The 24,799-nt window shown below is 44.6% G+C and overlaps 1 protein-coding gene across 5 annotated transcripts in view; it reads right to left on the bottom strand.

The window, feature by feature from the left end:
- Nucleotides 1-24,799, bottom strand: part of clip1a (CAP-GLY domain containing linker protein 1a) — a 48,864-nt gene that overhangs the window by 11,354 nt on the left and 12,711 nt on the right. For 3 of the 5 annotated variants that reach the window (XM_076271018.1, XM_076271019.1, XM_076271020.1), the window contains exons 3-18: nucleotides 23,754-24,274; nucleotides 22,081-22,205; nucleotides 21,187-21,406; nucleotides 20,121-20,318; nucleotides 19,622-19,725; nucleotides 19,217-19,277; nucleotides 16,588-16,692; nucleotides 13,673-14,590; nucleotides 13,204-13,320; nucleotides 12,521-12,578; nucleotides 12,086-12,169; nucleotides 11,753-11,909; nucleotides 10,362-10,527; nucleotides 9,867-10,082; nucleotides 5,400-8,105; nucleotides 3,708-3,845 (exon numbers count right to left, since the gene is read on the bottom strand). In XM_076271018.1, the coding sequence (XP_076127133.1) occupies nucleotides 3,708-3,845; nucleotides 5,400-8,105; nucleotides 9,867-10,082; nucleotides 10,362-10,527; nucleotides 11,753-11,909; nucleotides 12,086-12,169; nucleotides 12,521-12,578; nucleotides 13,204-13,320; nucleotides 13,673-14,590; nucleotides 16,588-16,692; nucleotides 19,217-19,277; nucleotides 19,622-19,725; nucleotides 20,121-20,318; nucleotides 21,187-21,406; nucleotides 22,081-22,205; nucleotides 23,754-24,274 (5,894 nt within the window). The remainder of the gene's footprint in view (nucleotides 1-3,707; nucleotides 3,846-5,399; nucleotides 8,106-9,866; nucleotides 10,083-10,361; nucleotides 10,528-11,752; nucleotides 11,910-12,085; nucleotides 12,170-12,520; nucleotides 12,579-13,203; nucleotides 13,321-13,672; nucleotides 14,591-16,587; nucleotides 16,693-19,216; nucleotides 19,278-19,621; nucleotides 19,726-20,120; nucleotides 20,319-21,186; nucleotides 21,407-22,080; nucleotides 22,206-23,753; nucleotides 24,275-24,799) is intronic. The other 2 variants (XM_076271021.1, XM_076271022.1) reach the window with 2 other exon arrangements.

The raw sequence follows: 24,799 nt of genomic DNA on the forward strand, positions 1-24,799 counted from the left end.
AATTTTGAGTTTTACAGACAACTCAGTTTTCCAATGAGCAGCAATACTGTGTGTGCTCATGCAGGAGGTCTGCGCATTTGATAACGACAAGAGACGGCGCTTTTGTCTTCAGCAACAGATTGTATAAGGTTGACAAGAGGTTGCGATATGGTTAAGGACAGGTCGTGTTGCGCTATGAAAGAACATGCGTAGCCTACTTTCTAAACGTAAAAACGGTCAGACATAGATAAACGTAACCTACCTCTGTCGTGGTGGCTAGTTGCACCAGGTAGGGAAGATGTCCTGAAGTGCACGAACGTTAACCTTATGGCGGTCTTCTGATTGGTGGCGTGCTAAAGAGTTTTCCTATTGCATCCATAAACAATTTTCTTGCAGCGAACCGCGCAAAAGCAAACCCCTGGCACTTTAATTTCTTTACACCATGGCTTGTTAGTTCTCCCCCGTTTCCAACAGCTGCCCATCTGCATTTATTTTTTAACTTTTGACACCTGCCTTCCTTTAGCAACAACGCATCCATGACAGCTAGTGGCCTTGCCAAATAGACGCACACAAATCATGACGCTAATATGCGAGGTTCTGGTAGGCCTACTAGTTTTTGTGCTATAAATTAATAATATTTTATAGCAAAGTTTTAAGTTGACTATTTTAATTGTATGGTTATTTTTTGTCAACATACACTCACAACCTACTGTCGTTAAAAGTGAGGCCTAAGCAAAATAGGCTACAAGGCTGTATGTGAGTCACAAACACGACTGACCCCCTTACTCGACACGCTCAGTCAAAACCTTCTGTCGCAAATTGTGAAAAACATTGTTGTATGTCATAACAGACGGGATAATAAATTGCATAGGCTACGGTTTATATTGCGTCGCTTTACACATAATGTTAGTTGCATTGATTAAAAACTGTAACAATAATAGTAGCCTATATCGGGTGGCATAGCAGGCTATCTGTTCAAGTCATAGGTGACACCCAAAATGAATGACCTCCCCTGACAAGAGTTCGCGATAGTAAGTGTCTACATTGATGCACGGAAAGAACACAGCCTCCGAATTCGCACATAGAGCTCACAATATCATATCCAAAAAAGTTAAACGGATTGGCCAACCTCATCAGCTGTCTCGATTGTGTCACTATAATCCAACTTTTAGACCGTTATAGTCCTCCATACGTGTTCTTTTTTTTAAGCAAACGCCCGAGACAAGTACAAAGCGAAACTCATGGCTGACGTAGGCTATCTTCTTGAGCGGTCACTTATTGAGACACAGAAAGTTCTCAAGAACACTATTAGGTCTTTAAACATTTACCTAATATTTGTAGTTGCCTTAAAAAAGGAAAAGCAAAGGTGACAGTCCCCCCCTCCCTCCTATTTTTTTTCTCATCGGATCTGCCTCGATCTCAAATATGACATTTCTAAAATCAAATTGACGGAAATCCGTCCTATGACGGAGAACTTTAATCCTTGCATACAACTCCCATATATTTTTTAAAGAACAACTATTAACATGTAAAAAAGCAGACAGCAGTATTGCCCTCTCTACTGGATCTATTTCTTTATCAACATTTCCAATATTTTTGAAAGTTGTCACACTTAATTCACTTGGACCATATATAGAGAAAATCATTGATTGAAGCTAAATACTTGCAAAATGTACACTAAAAACACAATGCACACATGCACTTCAACCATCTCTCTCTCTGTCTCACACACACACACACACACACACACACACACACACAAAAACACATACACACACATACCTGAGCACAGGAGTAGCTGAGGCTGTAGCATCTCTGCTGAGGCATTAGTACTCATTAATACTAGTATCTCTATAGCACCACACCTGCAGTTCTCAACCGCCCTTCAATCTTGCTACCTCCCTGGATCCAAACTGTTACTGTGCTCTACCCACTCTTCTGGTCCCTCAGCTTGCACACAAATAAATCTATTAATAATAAACGACCCACCATCAACGCAGGAGTGTGCTTCGTGCCTTGTTCTTTCAAGAGTACAAGCTTAAGAGTCGCTTACTAAGTTTGAGATGCTGTCGGATTACGCAAAATGTCTCCCTTTCCCACCCCCCTCCTCAATCAAGCTCTCATTTTACTTACTCCACTGTCTGTCATCCTCATGATGACCATCATCACTTTCTTTGCCCCGCGTTATTCTTAACATAGTGATTGAAGAGTATGGGAGCTCCAGCTCTTTTGCAGGTGGGAAATGAATGTGTCAATTGTTTTTCTCACACTGCACCTAGTCATCTAGCCTTTGTTCCCCAAAAAGGATTATAATTCACATACCTGAGTTCTAATTTTGTTTTTATGGAAAATAATGCAAGACATGCACCAATGTGCACACATACATAAAAAATATACAGTTTCCCACAGAATTTGATTGAATTTGTGGCGGGGGGGGGGGGGGTCTAATTGAGTGTCTGTCACTTTAAGACGTTTGTGAGGGAACCCTTGCAATTATAACACAGTTAAAAGGCTGCTGATGTGTGGATGCAATTCCTAACGTTTTCTATGTAGTTAGTTAAAATAAAGGTCTTGGAAAACACTTTTCCATTTACATCGGGATTTTGCAATTATTCAGTGTCAGAGTCAATAAAATGAGCCCTGCATGAGTAATGAAATTGACAAGCAGCTGTAAGTAAGCATGCTAAACTCGACATTCAAACAGTATTCTAACTTTACCTTTGAGATATGGCTTGATTGCATAACTTAACTTAGTTTAGTCTCCTCAATGTACTATGTTGTGATAAGACCTTAGCAGAGTTAACTTTAATGCAGCAGTTTTGAACAAACGATGCTAAGCGGATTTAATAGCAATTTAGCCCGTCATCTTCTATGCAATGCTTCTTTCTATGTGACAACAACAATCGTTAATGTTTTGTTAAATGCACATGCAGAGGAGGGGCAGCGGGTTCGTTACGAGAGAGAGCGGGGCAGAGCGGGGCGGGGCAAGGAAAGACTGCATGCGTAAAAAGCGCAGCTCAATGAAAGGAATGTATCTTATCTTTAATTTAAATAGTACAACATAGAAGATTAATGTGTGGCGATCGGTTTTGATTTCGTGGCGCCCCGCCACAGATTAGTCAATGTATGGGAAACACTGAATATATTTCTCCTCTCAGTACACAAACTGACACAATGACAGACTACCTTAATAAATCAGTGCATGAGGGGAAAATCAGTAGCCTGGCTAGCGCCACCACTTCTCAATGAGACGTGGTCTGGGAACCAAACGTTCATTTTCTCGTATTTGAAAAAAATGCCCAGATCTGATTATTGGGTGCCACGGATGTCTATCAAATGCGTCTGTGCATAGCTCATCATCGTCTTGCTTTCCCCCCTGTTTTGTGATTGGTTCCCTATCTGAGGCAAAAATTAGGGCGGTAGTTTCCAGGCTGCCTTAGCAGCGTGAATCAAATCGCGCGCAAGGCAGCATGGGAACTCCCAGGCTGGAAAATCAGAGTATAGCCAGCTGGTACGTAGCTGTGCAGTATGTATGTTGTGTAAACCTTCTGACGCCTTAAGACATATTATATTGAGACATCTAGCAGCTTGGGCTTGTTCAATTACTAGCTTGCTCGCCCCCCTGATCTAACATGCTGCTGTTTGTGGGTTTGAGTCCGGGCGAGTGCAGGCCTGAGGCACGTTGTAAACACAATGCAGGTTACACAAGCACTCTCTGTCCCACTCACCTGGCTCTGCAGCTTCTGCTGGGCGGCCTTGAGCTCCTCCGCCAGGGCCTGGGCCTCGCTCTTCTCCTGCTGCAGACGGCCCTTCTCCTGGGTGAGCCTCTCAAGAGCCTCGGCCGTCTGACCAGCGCTCTCTGCAGCCTAAGCACCGAGGGCCAAACACAGTCACCTTAGAACACATGCTTTAAAACCAGGATTCAAGGCTGGCCCAAGCCCGGTCCTTAGGACACAAATCACACCAAAGTGACCATTGGTATGACATGTGTCTTGGTCTGGGGCTTGGATATGTAAAAAAAAAAAAAAAGGTGCCGGAAGGTGCTCCAGGCTTTGGCAATTTTCTTTTTTTCCAACTCTTCACAGTACACCAAATAACAGGTACATAAATTAATCTTGCTATATAAATCTAAATCACAAGATCTGAGAGAGGTTTAACATTAGAGGAAACGTTCTAAACCTTGTTATTAGAATTACATGGGTTCTAGTAAATGATGATGAACATGTTCAAACTTAAAAAAAGTGAGTGACTGATGAGTATTATTATTACATTCAGTTCATGATACGAAAGGACATTCTGTGACGCCTCGTTTCCACACAGCTTTGAATAAAGTCTGAAAATCTGTATAAAATATGCAATATGGTGGTTGTATAGTGGTTAAGGAGCTGGGCTAACATGCAGTTGGCCGAACGTTGTGGATTCAATTCCCTGCTAATCAAATTGATAAATTCAGTAACATAGAACAGACTGTGTTGAACTAGCCAACCAATTTTCTTTTCAATTGCTAATTCATTTTTCCAATGCTATAAAGCCAGCAGCCTAGCATCCAGTGTATATGGTCATGCCATGGCAAAAGTACATTTTTTCAACATATTTTAGGTAAATTCTGGAAGAAGAAAAACGGAAGTAGGGGCTTCTCAAATATACTGGAGATCACGGATAGGAATGGGATAGGATCCATAGGAATGAATGGGTTACGGTTGTCACACAAACGTAAGCAGAGCTGTATGGAAACAAGGCGTTATACCCTGTCTGGCTGATCTTAGCCACCACTGGTGTGAAATGGTGTGTGAACCATTAACAATGAACATCTCTCCTCACTGTATAACCTTTTTCAGATCTTGTTCAAGTTCGATTTATGCAAAATTACTTTGGTCATGCAATAGTACTTTCATGCTTCAGCCAATTGTAGGATTGCTTCAATTACTTCTTGCACATTCTGATTACTAAAAACCAGGCCTGTATGCATTCCCATTTGACACCTTGATTCCTCTACATTACTAGTTAGGTAGTGAACTACAGACTGTAAGAAGTTGGATCCTGTGGCCTGAGAATGGTATGTTCATATTCAAGATCACAGATCACTCCCTATTCAGTGTCACAGTGAATTCCAAAGTAATGTGTGCCCTTAAATTCAATATCAATGTAAATGTCACCCTTTGTGATATCCCTGTGATGGCAGTATATCACAATGGAACAGGTCACATTCTAAACCCACAGGAATCTAAAACTGACATCCATCTACAACTGACTAGGAGCAAAGTTAGTGCTTTTTGTAAGTTCAGTGACGGAAATTAACAGGATTAGAGGTTAAATTAGAAGAAGCCAAGGCAGCGTGTAAGCATGCAGTTAGAAGTGCCACATGACCCAAGCAGGTGCAGTGTTGGTTAGTTGGGTGATGGTTGCTATTAGTGAAGTACCTCAAGCTGCTTTGCAAGTGTGTTTTTGCACTGTGCCTCAAGCTGAGCAATTTTGTGGTTGGCCTCCTCTTTTTCCTTGAGCAAGACCTCCTTCTCTGTCTGCACCTTGGCAAGGGTGGATGTCACCTCAGCCTGGGCTTTGGATGATGAAGAGGCAATCTCTGAAGACGCTCGCTGCTTCTTTTCCAACACAGCCATTGAGGCACGGAGGGTCTGAGTGTCCGTCTCAAGCTGTGAATGTGAGGCTTTCAGATCTTCCAACCTACTTAAGAGCTCTGAGTGTTCCTTCTCACTGATTGCCTGAGTCTGGCGGAGGGACAAGACTTCCTTTTCTAGGCTGGCACGGGAAGACTGGAGGTCGGCTCTTTCCTGGGATAGGGCAGCGGCCTCTCTTTGAAGGTCTTCAAATTTACCAGAGAGGAGTTCTTTTTCAACTGCCATATCTGATCTCACCTGATCACTCTGTTTTTGCTGAGCCTTAAGGTTTTTCACCTCTTTAGCCAGAGCTTTTTTCTCTTCAATGGCTTTCTTGAGATTGGCAGAAATACCATCCACAGTCTGAGCACCAGACATGGCCTGCTGGTTAAGTTCCTGTACTTTGGACTCAAGCTCTGCCTTTTCGTCCTGCAAGCTCTGCTTCTCAGAGACCACCTTTTCATGAGATATTTTCAGCTGCTCAAACTGACTCATTAGGTTCTGTTTTTCTGTTGTAAGTGCTTTAAATTCTGTTTGGGAAGAAGATATTTCAACCCTAAGTTTAGATTCTGACTCTTGAAGGGTATTTTTCTCTTGAGATAAACTGGCTAATTGTTTCTCAAGCTGTTCAACCTTTTTGTCAAGGTTTCCCTTGGAACTAGAGAGTTTATTCTTTTCTTTGGTCAAGGTCTGCTGCTGAGCCTCAAGAAGGGATTTCGATTCTGTAAGAGACTTTTTCTCAGAAGAGAGCTCTTGGACTTGTTGGTTCAGGCTTTCTCTCTCCTTCTGAAGCTGCTCTAGACTTTTAGAAAGATCTGCTTTCTCGGAAAGAAGAATATCCCGTTCCTTTGACAAAGCTTCCCTCTGATGTTCATGTTCTTCTTGCCAGTGTTGTTTGTTATCCTTCACTTTCATAAGCTCATCAGTTAGCTGTTCCTTGGCTTTCCTAAGAGAATCAATCTCCACACTACATTTCTGCAACTGTGCTTCTAAATTTACCTTATCTTGGAACAAAGTAGCTTTCTGACCTTCAACTTCTTGTTTCTTTTGCTTTGTGTCCTCTAACTCAGCAATAAGATTGGCCTTTTCCTGAGCCAAACCAGTGCATTCCCTGGAGGCACTCTCAAGATGGTCCTTCATTTTACATAATTTTTCTGAAAGCTGATTATTTTCAACAGCAATGGATGACTTCTCAGAGGTTTCCTTTTCATGCTTCTCAACCAACTCCTCTTTCTCCTTTTCTAAACGCTCCTTTTCAACCTTCTGCTTGCCCAAGGCTGATTCCAAGCTGGTCTTCTCCTTCTGAAGGGATTGCAGAGACTTCTCCATTTCAGAGAGCTTCAGACATAGAGTGTCCTTTTCTTGAGCGAAGGTTGTGGTTTCTTGTTGGATCTTCTCATTGGCAGCCTTGACCTCATCTGCAGTTTGGTGTAGCCTCTCTGTAAGCTCCAGTTTCTCTTTTGCAAGCTCTTCTCTCTCAGAGCACACCTTTCTCCATGTGGAAAGTAAGTCTTCCTTTTCCTGCAATAACTTCAATTTGTCAGAGTCTGTTGCCTCACTATTCATCTTGATTTCCTCCAGCATTTTAGTCAGGCTGCTCTTAGACACTTCCAACTCAGTAATGTTCCGCATGGCCTTTTCAAGATCCTTGTTAGTAGTATTAAACTTATTTTGAAGTTCTACTTTATCAGAAACAAGGGTCTCTTTCTCCAGCAGAGCAGCCTTCAACTGTGTGGATACTTTATTATTGTCTTTATTCAGGTTCTCCTTTTCAACCTGTAACTGGGTATTGGTGGCACAAAGGTCTTCCTTCTCAGATGTGAGGGACTCAAGCATGGACTGCAGCTCCGCATTCTTTGCATCTTGGGCCTTCTTTTCTTTCCCAAATTTGTTTTGTTCATTCTCAAAATCTTCCTTTAACGATTTCAGCTCTTTAAGGCTTTTAGCAAGCTCCTCTTTGATCTTATCCTTGTCACTACAGGCCTTCTCAAGATCACTGGACAGCTGCGTCTCTTTGACATTATGCTGTTTCATCTCCTCCTGATACTTCTTAAGAGTGTCTTGCTTCTCAGCATTTCCCTTTTGGAGTTCTGCAATTTCAGCCAGATGCTTTGCTTCCAAGTCCTTAAGACCAGTGTTCTCATCCTTTATCTTTTCCAAGGTGATGCCAAGTTCTTTCAGTTGTTGAGAGAGTTGGTCTTTTTCTGCAGTGATCGACAACTTCTCCTTGTCCAGGCAGGTTTTGCCAGACAGCAGATCTTCGTTTTCGCTTAGGAGCTTTTCTTTGAGCGTGTTAATGTCATCATACTTTGCAGACAGCTCTTTGTTAGACATCTCCAAAGAAGAGACTTTCTCCAAGGAATCAGAAAGCTGTTTCTTTATGGTTTCTCTTTGAGCCTGCAGATCTTGAATCTCCTCTGTAAGGCGCTCAGACGCACCCTTCAAGTTCACAATCTCTGCAGAGAGCTGTTCGGCCTCCTGCTTGGAGGAGGTCAAGTCAGCATTGAGAGACTGGAGAAAATGAAGTGGAAAAAAAACAAGGGGTAGAGAAGGGACGGGGTGGGGGGAAAGGTTATGTGAATAAAAAAAAACATGAATTCAAGCAAAAAAAAAAAAAATCCAAAAAACACCACCAGTAGGTAAGGTTGGCATTTTGCAAGCAAAAAAGCCAGGAAGGAATGGCAGGGCAATCAAATTTTTGGCTTAAGGAATGAAAAATGAAACAAGTAGGGGTACACCAACAAAGAATTTGGAATTGGGCTGTTGAGCAACAGGAGAAAGTGTAGCTAAGCTGGTAAAGCTTTTCAAAAGTTATTTCCAGTGACTTCAATGTATACTTCAAAACTCTCAGAGAAACATGACTGACGTGAAAAAATAGGGATGCACTGATATTAGGCTAGCATAAAAATGCAAATGCAGGTTTTATTTTGTTCTCTGCTCTGGTTATTACAATATGCTTAAAAGTAAATAATAATGAGTATCAAATAGAATATATATTAGCAGGCCAATTCAAAAATAAAGAAGATGCTCTGTGTAAAACAAGCCTCCACTCGGGCACAGCACTGTCTCTACATTTTAATTAAACAAATTATCAATGAGACTGCACTCACTTGTCTCCCCACTACCTCTCCCTAGACACAAAAATCTGATAGAGAAACAAAAAATGACAAGACATCCTATACAGTAGACCAGGTGCTTTAGAAACAACTCAGTGCTTTAGGAACAACTCGGTAGGTAGAGCCTGATTGAGTGATAGAGCGAGCGAGAGAGAAAACTCACATAAATAGCTAAAAGGTGGAAGAGAGAAGGTTGCGACTAAAGCAGAGTTAGTGAAGAAGACAGTTTAAACTATTGAATAAAGCTGCTATTTCTCGAACTGAAGCTGTGTCTTTGCGACTGCCTGTTGCTCACAATCTGCAGTTGAAGAGAATAGTGCGCTAACTTTGGTTTAGGAGCATTCTATAATGATGTCATAATGATGACTATGGACTGGAGCAGAAAGAGGCTAACTCATTTATCTGCAAAATGTTCAAAATGTTTAAGCGATGAAACACTATATAAAATAGACTTTTCCTACATTAACACTCCAGTCAGTGGTGCAAGACTGAAATAGGCTAATGTACTGGTAGCACATAAAAGCATAACAGCAGTTTAGTACTGTAGCTTCACTACTACTAGTGACTATCCTAGCTTTAGGAGAAACTGTGCAATTAAGTGGTATCAGTGCGTGGTATTGGAGAATTTTATGCGCGTATATGAGCACAATATCAGTCCGATACCTGATGCTGGTATCGGTGCATCCCTAGGAAAAAAAACACCTCCAAAGGTTTCCTACAAAATCCCAAGAAAATTCCTGCTGTCTATTCCTTTGGATTTAAAACATAATTGGTGTACACCTGCCATAAAGTGGTTGATGCAAAACATCAAAAATTAGGTTATGACTATGGACATGAACATGTTGTCTACATGAATGTTGAATGAATCAAACTGTTTATGATGATGGTTCAATCAATAGCACAGTACTCAATTGTGGCTATTTAAAATCAAACTTTGCTTCTGTTATCTTCATGTGAGAATGCCATTAAACAAACCTTACTTGCATATCATAGCACAAACATAACACCAGTTGTTATAACATAAGCCTGATACTGACTGAGTTCTGTCTCATACCTTGCTGCAGAGTGTCTATGTTCTTCACATTCCTTACAAAATCGTATAAAATAACTTTTTACACACTAAAATTGCCAGATCAAAACAAAATTTACCACTTACCTGTGCCTGTTCCTTAAAGACTAACAGCTCCTCCACCTGCTTCTCCAGCTGTTTGCTTTTATCTGCAGAGATGCTGAGGTCCTTCTTTGTGACCTCGGCCTGAGAACGAACCTCCTCCAGCTCCTTAGCATGGAGCTCAGAGGCTTTAGCAAGGGCCTGTTCACCAGACACCTTAGCCTCCTGGACCTTAGACTGAGCTTCCTGCACATTTTTCTCCTGGAGAAACAAAAGCCAGGCAACAGAGTAAGCTTTAATACACAGAAATCCTCCAAAATACTTTCAGGGTTCACTAAGATGTTTAGGTAATATTTAGAGGTTCTTGAATGGGGTGAATTATGTTGCTTGATGTGGTTAAAGAGAAATAGAGTTGACTGCCACTGAAATACAGAGTTTCAAATATCCTCTCCCCAACAATTCCCGAATACATTATAGCCAGGTACAATTCAATTTCTCATTCCTTCCAGGCAGTGTTCATCAGCATTCCCATCATCTCACCAGCTGAGTGATTTTCTCCTGAAGGTTGGCCACCTCGCCCTGGAGCTTCTCCTTGGTGTCAGCGAGCTCCTGCTCGGCTCTGGTCTGCTCCTGTCTCCTGCCTTCCTCAGACCGGGCCACCCGTTCCCTCTGTTCCGCCAGCTGGGTCTGCAACTCCTCCAGCCGCCTTACAGGAGAGGGAGAGTCATTAAAATAAAATAAGTCTGGGGGTGGGGGGCACTGTGTGCGCTGTGTGCTGAAGCTGTGTCTTTGCGACTGCCTGTTGCTCACAATCTGCAGTTGAAGAGAATAGTGCGCTAACTTTGGTTTAGGAGCATCCTATAATTATGTCATAATGATGACTATGGACTGGAGCTGAAAGAGGCTAACTCATTTATCTGCAAAATTTTCAAAATGTTTAAGCAATGAAACACTATATAAAATAGATTTACCGGTATCTACCAAGATGTCCCTCCATGGGGCTAGTTTACTTTTCCTACATTAACACCCCAGTGAGTGGTGCAAGACTGAAATAGGCTAAACATACTGGTAGCACATAAAAGCATAGCAGCAGTTTAGTGGCTACACTACTACTAGCACCTATCCGAGGTTACAGCGCCCATACCATATTTGGGTCCAGGTGCCCATTTCCCGTAGCCTGGTAAACCAGACCCTGGAATCTTTCAGATTAAGGGTCTGGCCACGAGTAATGAAAATGGCCCAATTCGAGGGGCGGCCCCAAGCATGCATTTGAAACTCTCACTGCACGCAGTTGGATAACGCTACGACCAATCACAACAATTCACGGTGTGACGTATCCAGTTCTTGCAAAGAAACGATTTGAGGGCGATTTTCTGCTCCTCTTTTAGTTGAAAAGCCAAATGTAAATCCTTTGTTGTAGCGGCCAAAGCCGTTTCAAACAACTGGTGTTCATCGGTAGCTAGATGATTCTGGACGTCGCAGCACTGTCGTCATCAGTGTAGCTTGCCTTTGTCCCTCCTACACCGATTTGATTGGTCCCTCTCGCTCGAGAGATAGAAGAAATTTGGATCATTGCTTGTGGCCAGAGTATCTTGCGGGCACAATTCAAATTGTGCTCTCGCGAGAACTCTGGATTTCCAGGTGCCCATTTCCCAATCCCACCCCATGTTTCCCTCCCACTCGCTTCCTGACAGTCTCTTCGCTGTGGGCTTTTCACAAATAAAATAAGGCTGCAGGTGCAACATTAAACTTCTAATCTGGGTAGACAGTGTGTGTGGTACATTTGCAACTTGTGTAGTTGGGAAATCTGAGGGAACAACAAATGTAAATACTATTCAAACAATGCAGACAAAAGTACACTGGAATGGGTCATGCATCATTGAGAGGTCAAACAGAAAGGCTGGCCTGCATGTCTGGTTGTGCAAACTCACCTCTCCTTCTGAGTGAGATCTTCGTTCATTTTTGTCAGCTGGACAGAACTGTCCCCAGATGACTTCATCATATCACTGATGTCATTCTGCAGTTTGGCCTTGTCCTTGTTCAGCTGATCTTGCTTCTCCTCACTAGCCTTCAGCTTTCTCTCCAGACCTACCATGTATACATAGACATATCAGTATGCTTCTTCATTAAATCTTGTAATCAAAGTAATATTGTAATCTTGTACAAATAGGTACAATGAGCAGCACTTTCATTAATTCTGGAACTGCTAAATGCACTGCAGGCTTGTACTCGGAATGAAAAGCGGAATGAAGTAGAGCACTGACCAGCAACTTGGGATTTAAGTGCTTCTGACTCAGTGGAGAGAGATGTGCACAGCTCCTCTTTACTATTCAGTTTATCTTGCAACTCTGCAAAGAAACAAAAAAAGAAGTCAGCCTTTGACAAGGACAGCCACTGGAAGTTACCTTTTATCTATAGGCTAGCTGTAGGCTAACTGGTCTAACCCATTTCCAATGAACTATGCTTAGCTAGGTTAATGGTGTCAGACTGGCTTATTGCACAAACAGAGAAGAGAAGGGTATATCTTATGTAGGGTATACTATGTGTCTAACTGGAGTAGGTAGCAAATAAGCACATTTTCCAAAAAGTTGGTGTGATTCCTTAACATGGGAGATTTTTTAAAATCAAAATCTCAGTCAGTAATCAGGTGTAGCATCCTTTCACTGCATGGGTTGCTTCACCCCTCAACAACTACATACCTTGCATAGTTTGTGCTGATTTAGTTTGTTCACCAGAGGTATCCACAAGCTTTTGTTTCTGAAAAGAAAAAGGCAAAGAAGAAAGGGAAAAAAGGATGTTGAGGCAAGCACAGAAACAACACACACAAACACACACACACACACACACACACACACACACACACACACACACACAGACACAGAGATTAAAAGTCATTAGGCCAGTGACTGGAACTTAAGTAATTCCCTGACAAGCTTTGATTACAGCTGGAATGAGGCATTACCTCTCCGGGTTCAGCAGGTCAAAAAGGACAGAATTATATCTAGTAGTACTTTTAATTTTACCAGATGCACACACCATGCCAGTATAATAGCACAAGGCTCCAGGCTAACTTTTTATATTGGTTGTGCTGGTGTGCCTAACTTTTAACTGAAATCTGAATTGCTTACTAAGCTGGTATCCTAGGATAACTAATAATTTAGTATTCAACATTTTGAGATGTTTTTCAGTGGGATGAATACATAAATAAATATATAAACAAACAAGTTTTGGAGATATGGTAATTTCCCATTACCTGCTGCAGGATTTTCTTGCCTTTAACCATCATTTACCTATCACACCAACAACTGACCTCCACATAGGACAAAGTATCGCTCTAGCTCCGTCCATGTCTGGCTTCCTTACTCTCTCCCCTGCTACTCACCATGCTGCTGAGCTCCTGCTCCAGGGAGCCCTTCTCCTGCTGCAGGGAGACCAGGCCCTGCTGCAGACTGGCCAGCTCCTGCTGCCGGCCCTCCAGCTGCGAGCTGAGCTCGCTAATCTGGGGTCATGTCGGAGAGTGGGTGGTGGGGAGGGGGTGTATTATGAACATGAGGGAAGAGGAGGGGAAGGAGGGAAGGGAGAGATGCAAACAAACACACAAACACATGGAGAATTAAAACAAAACAAATAATGACAGGGAAAGAGCATCTCCTGCTTTAAAAGTGCTTTAGCATCCATAGAGAAAAAGGGTAAGGGGTATGAACAGGATCATTCAAAAACTTTTTGAATTTGAATTCATGTTGTTCAGGGCAAATTATGAAGTGATGGGAACAGAAATGTTGGGAGATAAAAAAAACAGATGTAACTGACAGGGCTGAGGGGGAATGATCAGAATGAACCAGAGCACCCACCTTGCCCTCCTGAGAACGAGCCTTGGCCTCAGCTTCCTCCATTTGGGCTCTGACGCCCTGCATGTCCTGGTTACCTTGCGTCTGCTGGGAGCGGAGCGCCTGGAGTGAGGCTGCCAGCTCCTGGGCCTCCTTGGCCTTGCCCTCCGCCTGCTGCCCTAGCTGCCCCGTCTCCTCCTCTAGCTCCTTTACCCTGAGCTCCGCTGTGTGCAGCTTGCCCAGCACCTCCTCCATCTCCACCAGGTGCTGCTCCTCAACGCTCTCCACGCTGTTGCGCAGCGACTCCTCCAGGCGTTCCTTCTCCTCCGTCAGGCTCAGCAGCTGCCCTTTCAGCACCTCCGCCTCCCGGGCTCTCGCTGTGGCCTCCGCCTCCCACTGCGCTCCCGCCTCCTCAAGCGCCAGTTTGTGCTCCACCTTCAGCCTCTCCAGAGCCCCACGCAGTTCCACCAGCTCTGCTGCCGAAGCCCCGCCAGCCCCCTTCTCGGAGGTGGCCCGCAGCTCCTCCATGGCCTGCTGGTGGGAGGCCATGGCCGAAGCGAGCTTTGAGCGCCACAGCTCGATGACATCCGCGTTTTCCTGCTCAGCCTGGGCCAAGTGGTCGCGGAGCTGCTCGTTGTCCTTGCTCAGGCGGCCCGAGGACGCCTGCAGCTGGGCCAGCGCCTCGCCGTGCGCCCGCTCCGCCGCCTCCAGGCGCTCGCGCACGTCCTGCAGCTCCGCCTGGTGTTCGGTGCCCTGCGAAGACAGCTGGGCACGGAGCGAGGCAACCTCCTCCTGGAGCACCCCAGCGGCAGGGTCGGCACCGGAGCCACCCTCGCCAGAGGCCGATTCTAGGTGCTGGCGCAGGGCGGCCACCTCCTTGTCCCGCAGAGCAAGGTCCCTCTCCAGCTGCATGATCCGGGACCGCTCGGACACAGTGGCCACCTGTGGAGGAGTCACAGCACACAGGCTCACACCACCCCACACACAAAGCCTGCAGTGGGGGGGGGGGGGGGGGAAGTGTGTGTGTGCGCGCATGTGTGTGTGTGTGCGCGCATGTGTGTGTGTGTGTGTGTGTGTGTGTGTGTGTGTGTGTGTCTGCGCGAGTGTATACGATTACATGTCAGGATTGATCGAAAATATAAGATATAAGAGTGTATCGGTTAGTGAATGCATGTGGACGTGTCTATATAAGGGAGACTGCATTACCACGTAAAGGCGAGGGAGAGATGTGGTCAAGTATGTGGGTGTTGTGTCTACTTTTTCTAGATGGGGGGTGAGACTGGGTCATAATCTAAGTCCTACAGGGCCATTTCAGGGCTAGAGTTAAATCCTAACTCTAATCCTAATCTATAAAATACAAATTTAAAAACCCACACCAGCTGATTGAAATGACTTGTGTCCAGACGTCTTGTGTCCTTACTATGATGCTGACAATTCTAACTGGATTTTGCTTATGATTTTCTTGCTATTGGGTCCATGTAATGCTTATTAGTTCATTTTTCTATTTAAAAAAATGAAAGATGGGAAATTGGAAAGTTAATAATTAAAATAAATGTACAATTACGATTTTGGAGTCGTTTATCCAACATTACACAAATACAAAATCAGGTACAGTTGGATAATTAAAAAATAAAGAATCGATAAGAATTTGTCCACAAGTAGTTGTCTTCTGCCAATGTCAACAACTAGTGATTTTAATATTGAATAGTTGACAACTTGATTAAACCCTAGTAAGCTCAGCAGCTAAGCAGATATACTGTGAATGCAAGCATAATGAGGGGTGAGCCTTTGCCAGCCAATCAGTTTTATTTGAACTGAACGCATAAACCCAAACTCTTCAATTATGTATTCATTTAATGAATAAAAAACACAATTTCAGAAAATTGAAATCAATTTCCAATTTTTCATTTTTAAAATAGAAAATTAAACTGAAAAGCATTACACAGACCCTACTGGAGTGGGTCTATAAACTTTGCAGGCAAAATTATACTTACACTGCCACCTTATGGTTGGACAAGGAATTACAAAGGGCACACACAAAGACACACAGGAAAGAACTTATCCGAAGACCTAAAACTGATGGAACTGGGTTTGGGTTGGGATAAAGCAGACATCGCTGTCAGGGGCAGGGGCAACACTGGACAGACAACCGACAGATGGTGGGCTGACACCTGGATGGCCACCGTTTGGCGAGATGCAAAAGGAATGCATGGTGTATAGAGAAGGTATAGAGAGGGCGGGTCTAGGTTTTACCACTGACTGATAGGTACGAACTGAGACACAAACTAACTTTACCCTTTTCCACTTCCCACTTTGAATGACCTCTTTGGAACTCTGCCCTGAAATGGCCTGTGAACCTAACAAGAAAGCATTAAATGTTAAGGCTATAACTGGTCATTGATCGCGGCTGAGGGCCATGTGTCTAGCTGCAGACAATGCACACTAAGAAATAAGTAATTACAGGTAGCTTTTAAAATCACAGCTACATCCAATCTCATTAAAAAATTGATGGTTGATGTATAAGATTCCTGCTCTATGTCTACCAAATAAGCAGAGTGGTAGGCCAATGAGGCTAACAGTATAGTGCAGGCTGTTATTAGATGCATGACTGGGTAACTATAGAGTTTGTGAAAAGAAGCAGCTGTAGAGCATTTTAGTAAAAGCACAAGCTTTTGAGGCATCACTTTGGGGTATTACCTCTTGATGCATCACACTGAGAAGCAAAGGCACCTGCCCTCCCTGACACAAAACCAAATCCTTCTGTTGCAGTTCCAGGGCTCCCATTTTGTGGTGCGTCCTCTGCAAAGCCCCGATCCATCGGCCAAAAGCCTCACACCCAACCCCCCAACTACCAACACCAACGTCGCCCTCCCCCGCCCATCCCGCTCCCCCCCGACCCCCACCCCGTCCCCTTTCTGTCAAGGGCGAAGGTCCATTACCCTAGAGTCTTCTAACTCCCTCTGGAGTTTGTCAGCTTTGGCCTTTTCAAAGAGCAGACTCTGCTCTAGCTCCTTAAGAAGGGCATGCTCCAGCCTGGTCTGCGTCTGTTAGTAACAAGAAGGGGGAGAGGAAGAGAACACAAACCAGTGCCACCATCACATGCCAGCCCAATGCACAAGGACAGAGAGGGGGGAAAGAGAGGAGTGGAGGGGTTGTTGTTGGTGTGAGGTGAAGGGGGGGGGGGGGGGGGGGTCAGGACTGGGTTATGGAATGAAGCGTGAGTGGACAGGGCCGTTGGGCGGAGGAAGTAATCTGAGGTTTGGATCATGCAAGCTGGGGACCAGCGACCTGTTGGGATGGGTGAGTTGATTTGGGTGAGTAGGTTGGTGGGTGAGGGGAAGGGGTTGGCTGATGGGTTGAAGGTAATCTGTCACTGGTGACGATAATGTGGTGGTGTCGTGCCCAAGAGGCCATGCATAGAGAAACAAGAGGAGACTGGAGTAGAGAGAGGGAAGAGAGTGAGTGTGTGGTCTGTGTTCATGAATGAGCTGGGTGAGTGAGTATGTAGGTGAGTGGGTGAGAGGGCAATGATTCACAGCATATGTGTGATGCAAAATGGAAAAACAACTTGGACTTTGACCTCAACATCAGAGAGACAGAGAGGAACTTAGAAGAGGACATTCCAAAGGAAAATCTGTTGGGCATCAATAGCTCCGTCAACACATCCTCTCTTTCTCACCCTCTCTTTCTCTCTGATGTACCAAGACCATCAGTGTTAAGAGTAACCGTTTAAACTCTCCTTATGCACTTATGAAATGTTAGAACAACATCTTTACCATGTTACACACAGCAAAAAACAATATGGTCAGACCTCAGGGCTTGAGCTGTACATGGCCACATCGGGGACGAATACTCGCATACTACACTGCCCAACACTCTGAGGTGTGATCGATACAGAGAGTGTACGAGCACTTACTGTCCGAGTGCTGAGAATGAACCAAGTGGGAGTGAGAATGAGTGATGATGTATAGAAGCTATACATGATCATGCCATGACACATGGAAGACAGGAAAAGGGGAGAAGAATGTGATAAACAGGTCCAATCAAGTCTCTGTTTTCAGGTCATGATATGAAGCAGGTCATGATAATGCATTGCATCAGTGATTAACGTCAGTACAGTAGTTAAACAGTGATGAGCTCACTTGTTTTTTTTGTTGCTGTTTATCTTAGAAAGCAAGAACATGCACATACAAAACACACACAGACATTATACATTAAGTCACACAGTGAGTTATGGGTTTGCTCAGTTTAGTAAGACAACTGAAAATAAGAGAAGAAAAGATTAAGTTGACCGCTGGATTTCTAAAAAAAAGGACTTATTGCAAGTCATTCTTCGAAATGGCCGAGTTAATCTGTCGTAACTACAAGCTATGACCAAATTAAACCATGTTTGATGTCGTTTTGACTACAATAGATGAATAAATGAAAAGTATACCCTTAAGTCAGAAAGACCGTTCAATAGAATGCACTTTCCATATACTTTCAACACAGGCCTCAACAGAAAGCTGATTTGCATTACTTAGTGTGAAATCTCTTAAGGAGGCTGTAGATCAATAAACAGCAATTGACATGTATGCTGATTGCACCTTTAATCCTCAAAAGGTCAGTAATTTAGCCTCCCTGGGTTAAAATAGCTGCCCTTTTAGCCCTGACCTTCCTTTCAATACAACAGACCTTGACAGATCTCGAATTTCATTTGGTCCTGCATGTATAATAATAAGGCAGAGGTCCAACTGTGGTCGATGGCCAATAGCCCAATGTTCCCCCCTCCATCTCTCTCATGTCGTTGCGAGAGCCTCGTTATGGTCATTTAATGCGGACACACTGCAGATAGACCTGCATAAATCAGCAGTGCTGTTGGTTGCGGTGAAGCCTCAAGGGAACTGGGGAGGGCAGGGACAGCTCTCACTCACACACCCTCACTCACACACACACACCTCACTCACTCTGTCTCACACACACACCCTCACTCACTCTGTCTCACACACACACAGTGTGTAGAGGAGCTCTGAGTCTGAGTCAGGGACAAGGACAAAGAGGCTGCCCCCTCAACAAGACCTTCCCTCTGAGATGAGCCTCTTCCCCTCGCCAATAAAAGAAATGAAGATTCATCTCAATTCAGTCTGATAAGAGTTGGAATGGATCGAGGTCGCTACCTACTTATCGGGCGTTCTCTGCAGTGCTGCTCCAAGGAAGGCCTTTTCTGTTCTTCCTCATCAGCAGAATGGGTCTTAGGCAGTAACTATGCGCAGCACTCCAGTGTGCCTGGCTTTGAAGTGTTGATAAGGTCGGTTTGTAGAGTAAGCAAAAAAAAAGAGGCCCGCCCTGTCAAGCTCTACAGCACCTCCGAATTTTAATTAGGTTAGTGCATCAACCTCGGTTGGCTTCAAAAACTCACTCCGAACAACCCAAAATGTCATCCGTAGCTGCTGAAATCAGACTCCTAATAAGTCAGAAAAGCACCTCACTTCATGTGAGCCTACATGTGTCGAGCCTCCAGCTGTACACAAAACAAATCTGATTATGTTTTATGGATGTGTCTGTCTGTCTCATTTGGTTCAAATTTACCTCCAGGTCTCCTTTGGTAATGCAGGCTTCTTCCACACGAAACTGTAGGTCCTCCACCTTCCTGTTTTAATTAAATTATTAAAAAAACAATTCTTGACCACACATAGAAATACTGTACTAACCAATTCTCCAGTCAGCAATCCTAGTATTCAGTATTCACTATTAACCTGATTATTGAATTACATGTTCAATAAAACTGACAAGAATAAGACCAGGTGCAGACATGATATTCTGAATATCTTTACTCTGCAGTGAGGCGTTCATCCTTTCGGCTACTGAACCAATTAATATCAGACTTTCCAATATAGTCTTGACCTTTCTCTTATGAGCACCGTCCAGCTCTCTTATGGTTAAACAACATTAGATGATATTGTATCTGAGCTAGATTCTCTCTCTCTCTCTTACCTTTTCTCCTCCTCTAGCTGATTCAGCAGCTCCACCTTGTCTTTGTCCGCTGCCTCCACCAGTGTACGCAGATGGTCCATCTTGGCCTCCATCTCCATGACATACTGTGAAAAGGCAGGAGAACATAGCATTGGGAAGCGCAAAACAGCAATCATACCTTGTACTGCCAACTCAGCTGGACGGATATAGGAAGAGATCAGGAATATAGGAATCCCATCAGCATCATGTTCTTTTACACATGTGTGAAGTGGGTCTGGTGTAATTTGGGGCCAATCAGTTGAATGACAAGTAGCTGAAAACAGTGTTTGAAGCCAGCCTGGTACAATTTCAGAACAGTCAGTGAACTTGAAAGCCATTTATAACTGCAAAAACACTTTCGCCAACTTCTGTTGTGTTTAACGTACTATATCAAAAACAAATGACTTGACTTGAACAACAACAAAAGCAATCTATGCAGTTATTTAAGCTGACGGGGGAATAGTATTTTGTGATGGCCCACCTGCTCCTGGCCCTCCCTGAGCAGCGAGAGCTCCTGCTCCACCTCGCCCACATGGCTGGTGGCCTTGGCCACCTCGGCCCGCTCCAGGTCCCTCTCGGCCAACAGCTGCTCGATGTGCTGCTGCTTCTCCTTCAGGGCCTCCTGCAGCGCCGTCGTGCCTGATATTTTACGCGAGTACCGTGACGACGTCTCCGTCAGCTAAAGACAATGGGGAGGGGAAGAAAGAGAGAAAAAGGATGTGATTTAGGTTAATTAATCAGAAAAAGCCATTCATAATCTAATTCATGTCATATTTTTTCTCATTTAACTTCGACTATATTGTATATAATCCCCCATGGTTCCTATTCTTTGAATGTTGGTGCAGACTGCCCACAACGCCTGACTAACACAAAGTAAAAGTAATCCAGTTAATCCATTAAAAACATACTTCAAACCAGTGAGGCCTTAGTATAAGTTTCAAACCACAGTGGGTTGAGTTGTGTGTGTGTGTGTGTGTGTGTGTGTGTGTGTTGGGGCGGGTGAGACAGAACAAAGCTACCTATTATTACCTAAAGCTATTTTAACTAGAGGCCTGATCTTGGATTACCAGGGAAAGTTAGCTGATGGGAAAATGTTTGTGTGCTTGTATGTGCAAGTAATAAATCCCAGAGAACCTGTTTGACGGGATTAGTAACTGCATTCATAAAGCTGATGGATTATGTGTGTGTATGTGTGTATGTGTTTCTGTGGAAATGTCTGCATTTAAAAGGCTGCAATGAGCTTAGTAATGTGAGGGGTTCATAAAAGCAGTAGAAAGTACCAGTATGTGTACAGTAGATGGTGCTAAGCAAGATATGGAGTGAGTGCAGAACATAGTCTTTGTTTAAGGCTGTGTGTGGCCTGTTAAGCTAAAGATTTAACATACATGGAGCTACGTATAGCACCGTTGTGTTTGTGTAGGCATGGATTTTAGACAAATTCTTTGCAACCAGTACGGCAAATGACACAGATGGGAATGATTTCAAGGAGTGTGTGTGTGTGTGTGTGCACATCTGTATGCCTGTATGTGTGTGTATTCATCCCTCACCAGGCCGGTGCGGCTGGGCTTGCCGCTGACGGACGATGCCACGGAGCTCATGGAGCTGATGGAGGAGGCGCTGGGGCTTCGCTTCAGGCCAGAAGGTGTGGTCACCACCTTCCGCACGCCCGTGGTCTTGGCCTTGGCCGGCGTGGTGGAGGGGAAGCCAATGCGCGTCACCTTGTGCACAGGTGCAAAAAGCCCATACTTGGGCTGGCACTGGAAATACCTGAGGGTCAAAGGGAACCGGGCATGGTAGGTACGTTTAGGATACAATATAGATCATCATGTCAAGTGGGCATGTTTTACACGGAGCAATCATCCTCTACCGATCATCTATGAAACCACACACACATTATACAGGAAATTACTTTAAAAAAAAAAGACTAAATGTGCGAGACCTTACTTTTACATACATTATCGAACTCCTCTCACAGTACAGCTAGCTATTAAAGAGGCGAGAAGGCCTTCGGCACAGTAACCATGGCTACCATTATTTTGGTGTGAAAATGTGAAGTGAGAGAGTGCTGCAATGCCAGAGGATGTCATGAAGGTCATTTTTTATCCATTATTAACCATCCATATTACAGGCTAGGACAGCGTGTTCTTTTGCTTTTCTTGATCATGGCAGAGGGTTGAATTTACTTCCAACCCCACTTAGTAACAGTGCATATTATACCTAAAATGGCTTATACAGAGACTTTATCAAAAAAGCAAAACTGTGGTTTGACAACTGGAGAGGAATGATTCAAGTAATCCTAGGACTTTGGCACTGTTACCATTACCAATATTTGCTAGCCTGGATCTTTCTGCCCAGGTGCCGATGACCTCTCTCATTCATTTTTCATCAGTTCCTATAGGCCTGTGAGACTGCTGGCGGTGGGAGTAGATCTGATCATTTACCTGGTCCCAGCCACAGCCCCATCGTTCTTCCCCAGCGGCTCGTCCAGCTCCACCCCACACCAGTCCCCCTTGGCAAAGTCGGTGTCGCCCAGGAACCGGACCACCCCGGCTTTGGTCCCTCCGACCTGAGGACAGATTGGAGCGCCACATCAGGAGGCTGCTGGGATAGGGTTCAACTAACGATCAACTAACTCAATAAAATACTGGCATGATAGGGTCAACTAAACTCTATGGAGCAGTTTTCAATAAAATACTGGCATGTTAAAATGAAAATAGAGGTGAGAGAAGCCATAGCAATAGGTTCAATCTCTGGGAGACAAAAAGTCAAACCTCACTTTCTGTATTAGGTATAAACATGGCATTTCAAATTCATGCGGAAAGGGCCACTTGCCAATAATACTTTCATGAGCGCATTTCAGCAGTTCTAAATGCTGTTTAAAACGGGAACTGCAGAGAATGAAAGGAAACTCTGCGTCGGAACCAACTTTGTTTTTAAAACAGTGGGTGTCGAACAATAAAAGCAGGCCAAAGAGGCATTAGCAAACCCATCTCCCCTGGGAGGGGAAATCCCAAACTTCCCTGACACCAACACTCTTCCTGTACACATGAGGAGGGCCTCCACTTATGCTACCACCTCAGGGGTGGCCTTGCTTGGTCTCTTTTTGTGTGTGTGTGTGTGTGTGTGTGTGTGTGTGTGTGTGTGTGTCTTGTGACTCTGAGGTCAGTCTGTATTTACAGATTAGAATGAGGCCAGAGGGTGTGTGCACGCATGAGCGTGCGTGTGTGTGTGTGTGAGTTGGAGAGTGGGCGTGCGTCTCATCTCTCTCCGCCTGCTGTGGACATTAGGAGGCCGAGAGTAGCCAGCATTCCACATGCAGCTGGGAAGTCTCCATTGCATCAGCTCCCCCTGTTCCACCTGAGCCCTCGTCCAAGATGAGCTAACCAGGCCTCTATAGGAGCCGCGCCCCTAAACCCGGATGCAAGGCACACCAAGGTGTCAACAAGGGGTAAATGAGTCCAGCACTCCCATGTGTGACCTTAACAATGACTTCTCTCACTGACGTCTCAATGATGAGACGTCTCTCATTAGCACAGAGTTACAGATAATGGAGAGGCGCTGTTGACTATGCAAACAGCGTAGTTATCTGCCAAAGCTAGCTCACAAAAGCCTCTTTTTCTAGTTACATGATCCACTAGACATCTGGAGCGCACAGACACATGGTTTAGAAAGCAGCATGTGTTAGACACCACCACCCTCTTCTCGTCTGCACTCTTCAGCAGGACTACAGCTGTTTTGGACTGTTTACGCCATTTAGGTCCAAGCCTCTACTGGGACAGTGGGCTTCTGTATTCCACTTGCAAGGAGAGAGGGATTTCTCTACGTCAATACATAATAATAGCAATAAGCATATGTTTTTACTATATTTGCCTACTTGACACATTTACTTAAAATATGATTATCAATCAGTGGGGAACAGGGAAGACCAGGTGGTAGTAAATTCAGTTCAGTGTGCCACCATTTGTAGTGCACCTTTTAGAAGAAGTCTTATCCTTACCATATACATCAGACTGATGAACCCAATAAAATTCTCTAACATCCAACCTCTCCAAGACTTTTATAATGTTGTCAGCACAACTTGCAAACACGTTACTGAACAGTATGAGTGTCTTACCAACACACGGTCTCCGATCTTTAGCTCACGTTCACCCTTCTTCACGGAACCTGATTCCGACAGGTTAGACACAGACTCGCTATTGGCACGCGTGAGGTTGGAGGGCGTGGTGACCCCCCCTGGAGTGGAGGCTCCTGGCGGGGTCTTCTTGGCCGCCGGGGTGGCGGCGGCCGGCGGGGCTCCGGTTTGCGACGGCGTTGGTGACGAGGCTCGGGATGGCGGCGCGGTCTGGGTGCCGTTGCTCTCGCCCTCGGTGCGCGACAGCTTGGAGGGCCGCGTGAAGATGCCGCGGAGCGCCTCGCACTGGAAGTAGCGCACGCCCGCCACCGAGCCGTCGTTCTTGCCGATGGGCTCATCCAGCACAATGCCGGCCCATTGGCCGGGCGCAAACTGCGTCTCACCCAGGAACTGCACCTCACCCGGCTTGTTGCCGTTCACCCACACGCGGTCGCCCACCTGGAACTGTTCCCCATCACCGCCCCCATCTTGTGCCTCTGGTGCTGCGGCAGGCTTGGCAGCCGCTGTGACAAAGTGAGAGAAAATATTTCACTGGACAAGCCTATTTAAATTTCCACTACAGAAAGACAAGACATCAATAACTTATATATATTTATATTTAAAAGTTTACAACCACAAACATTCATCAGATTGTTGAAAGATATTCTTTATGCATGCAACTGCCTTTTGGAGATTTCTTTTTTTTTCTCGCTCTTTAAAAGAAAAAGGTTCTGATATGTTTAATAGAAATCTGGAAGGGGCAGTTCATCTGCTGTGTGCTAGGGGGAATGCCCTGTCTGGGTGTGGGGTGGACCACGTGCCCCTTTTCTCAACCCTGCAGGTCACGTGTGAACACAGCGGTCAGATCTCACTTGTTCATTTATGAGTAGATGTTCCACCACACAGCTGCTGACTATTTGCACAGCATCACTCTCATACATCATCATCAACCAATGTTTATTCAGGGGAAATTGACAGGGCATTGCTGTAAAAGAGCTTAATGCTCAGAGTTTACAAACAAAGTGAAATTAAAATAAATTCGAGCCGGA

This window comes from Alosa pseudoharengus, unplaced genomic scaffold (assembly GCF_046254945.1).
Source record: "Alosa pseudoharengus isolate Yale_2024_CS ecotype anadromous, Long Island Sound unplaced genomic scaffold, YU_APseudo_1.1 YU_APseudo_1.1_scf_6, whole genome shotgun sequence".
NCBI lineage: Eukaryota > Metazoa > Chordata > Actinopteri > Clupeiformes > Clupeidae > Alosa > Alosa pseudoharengus.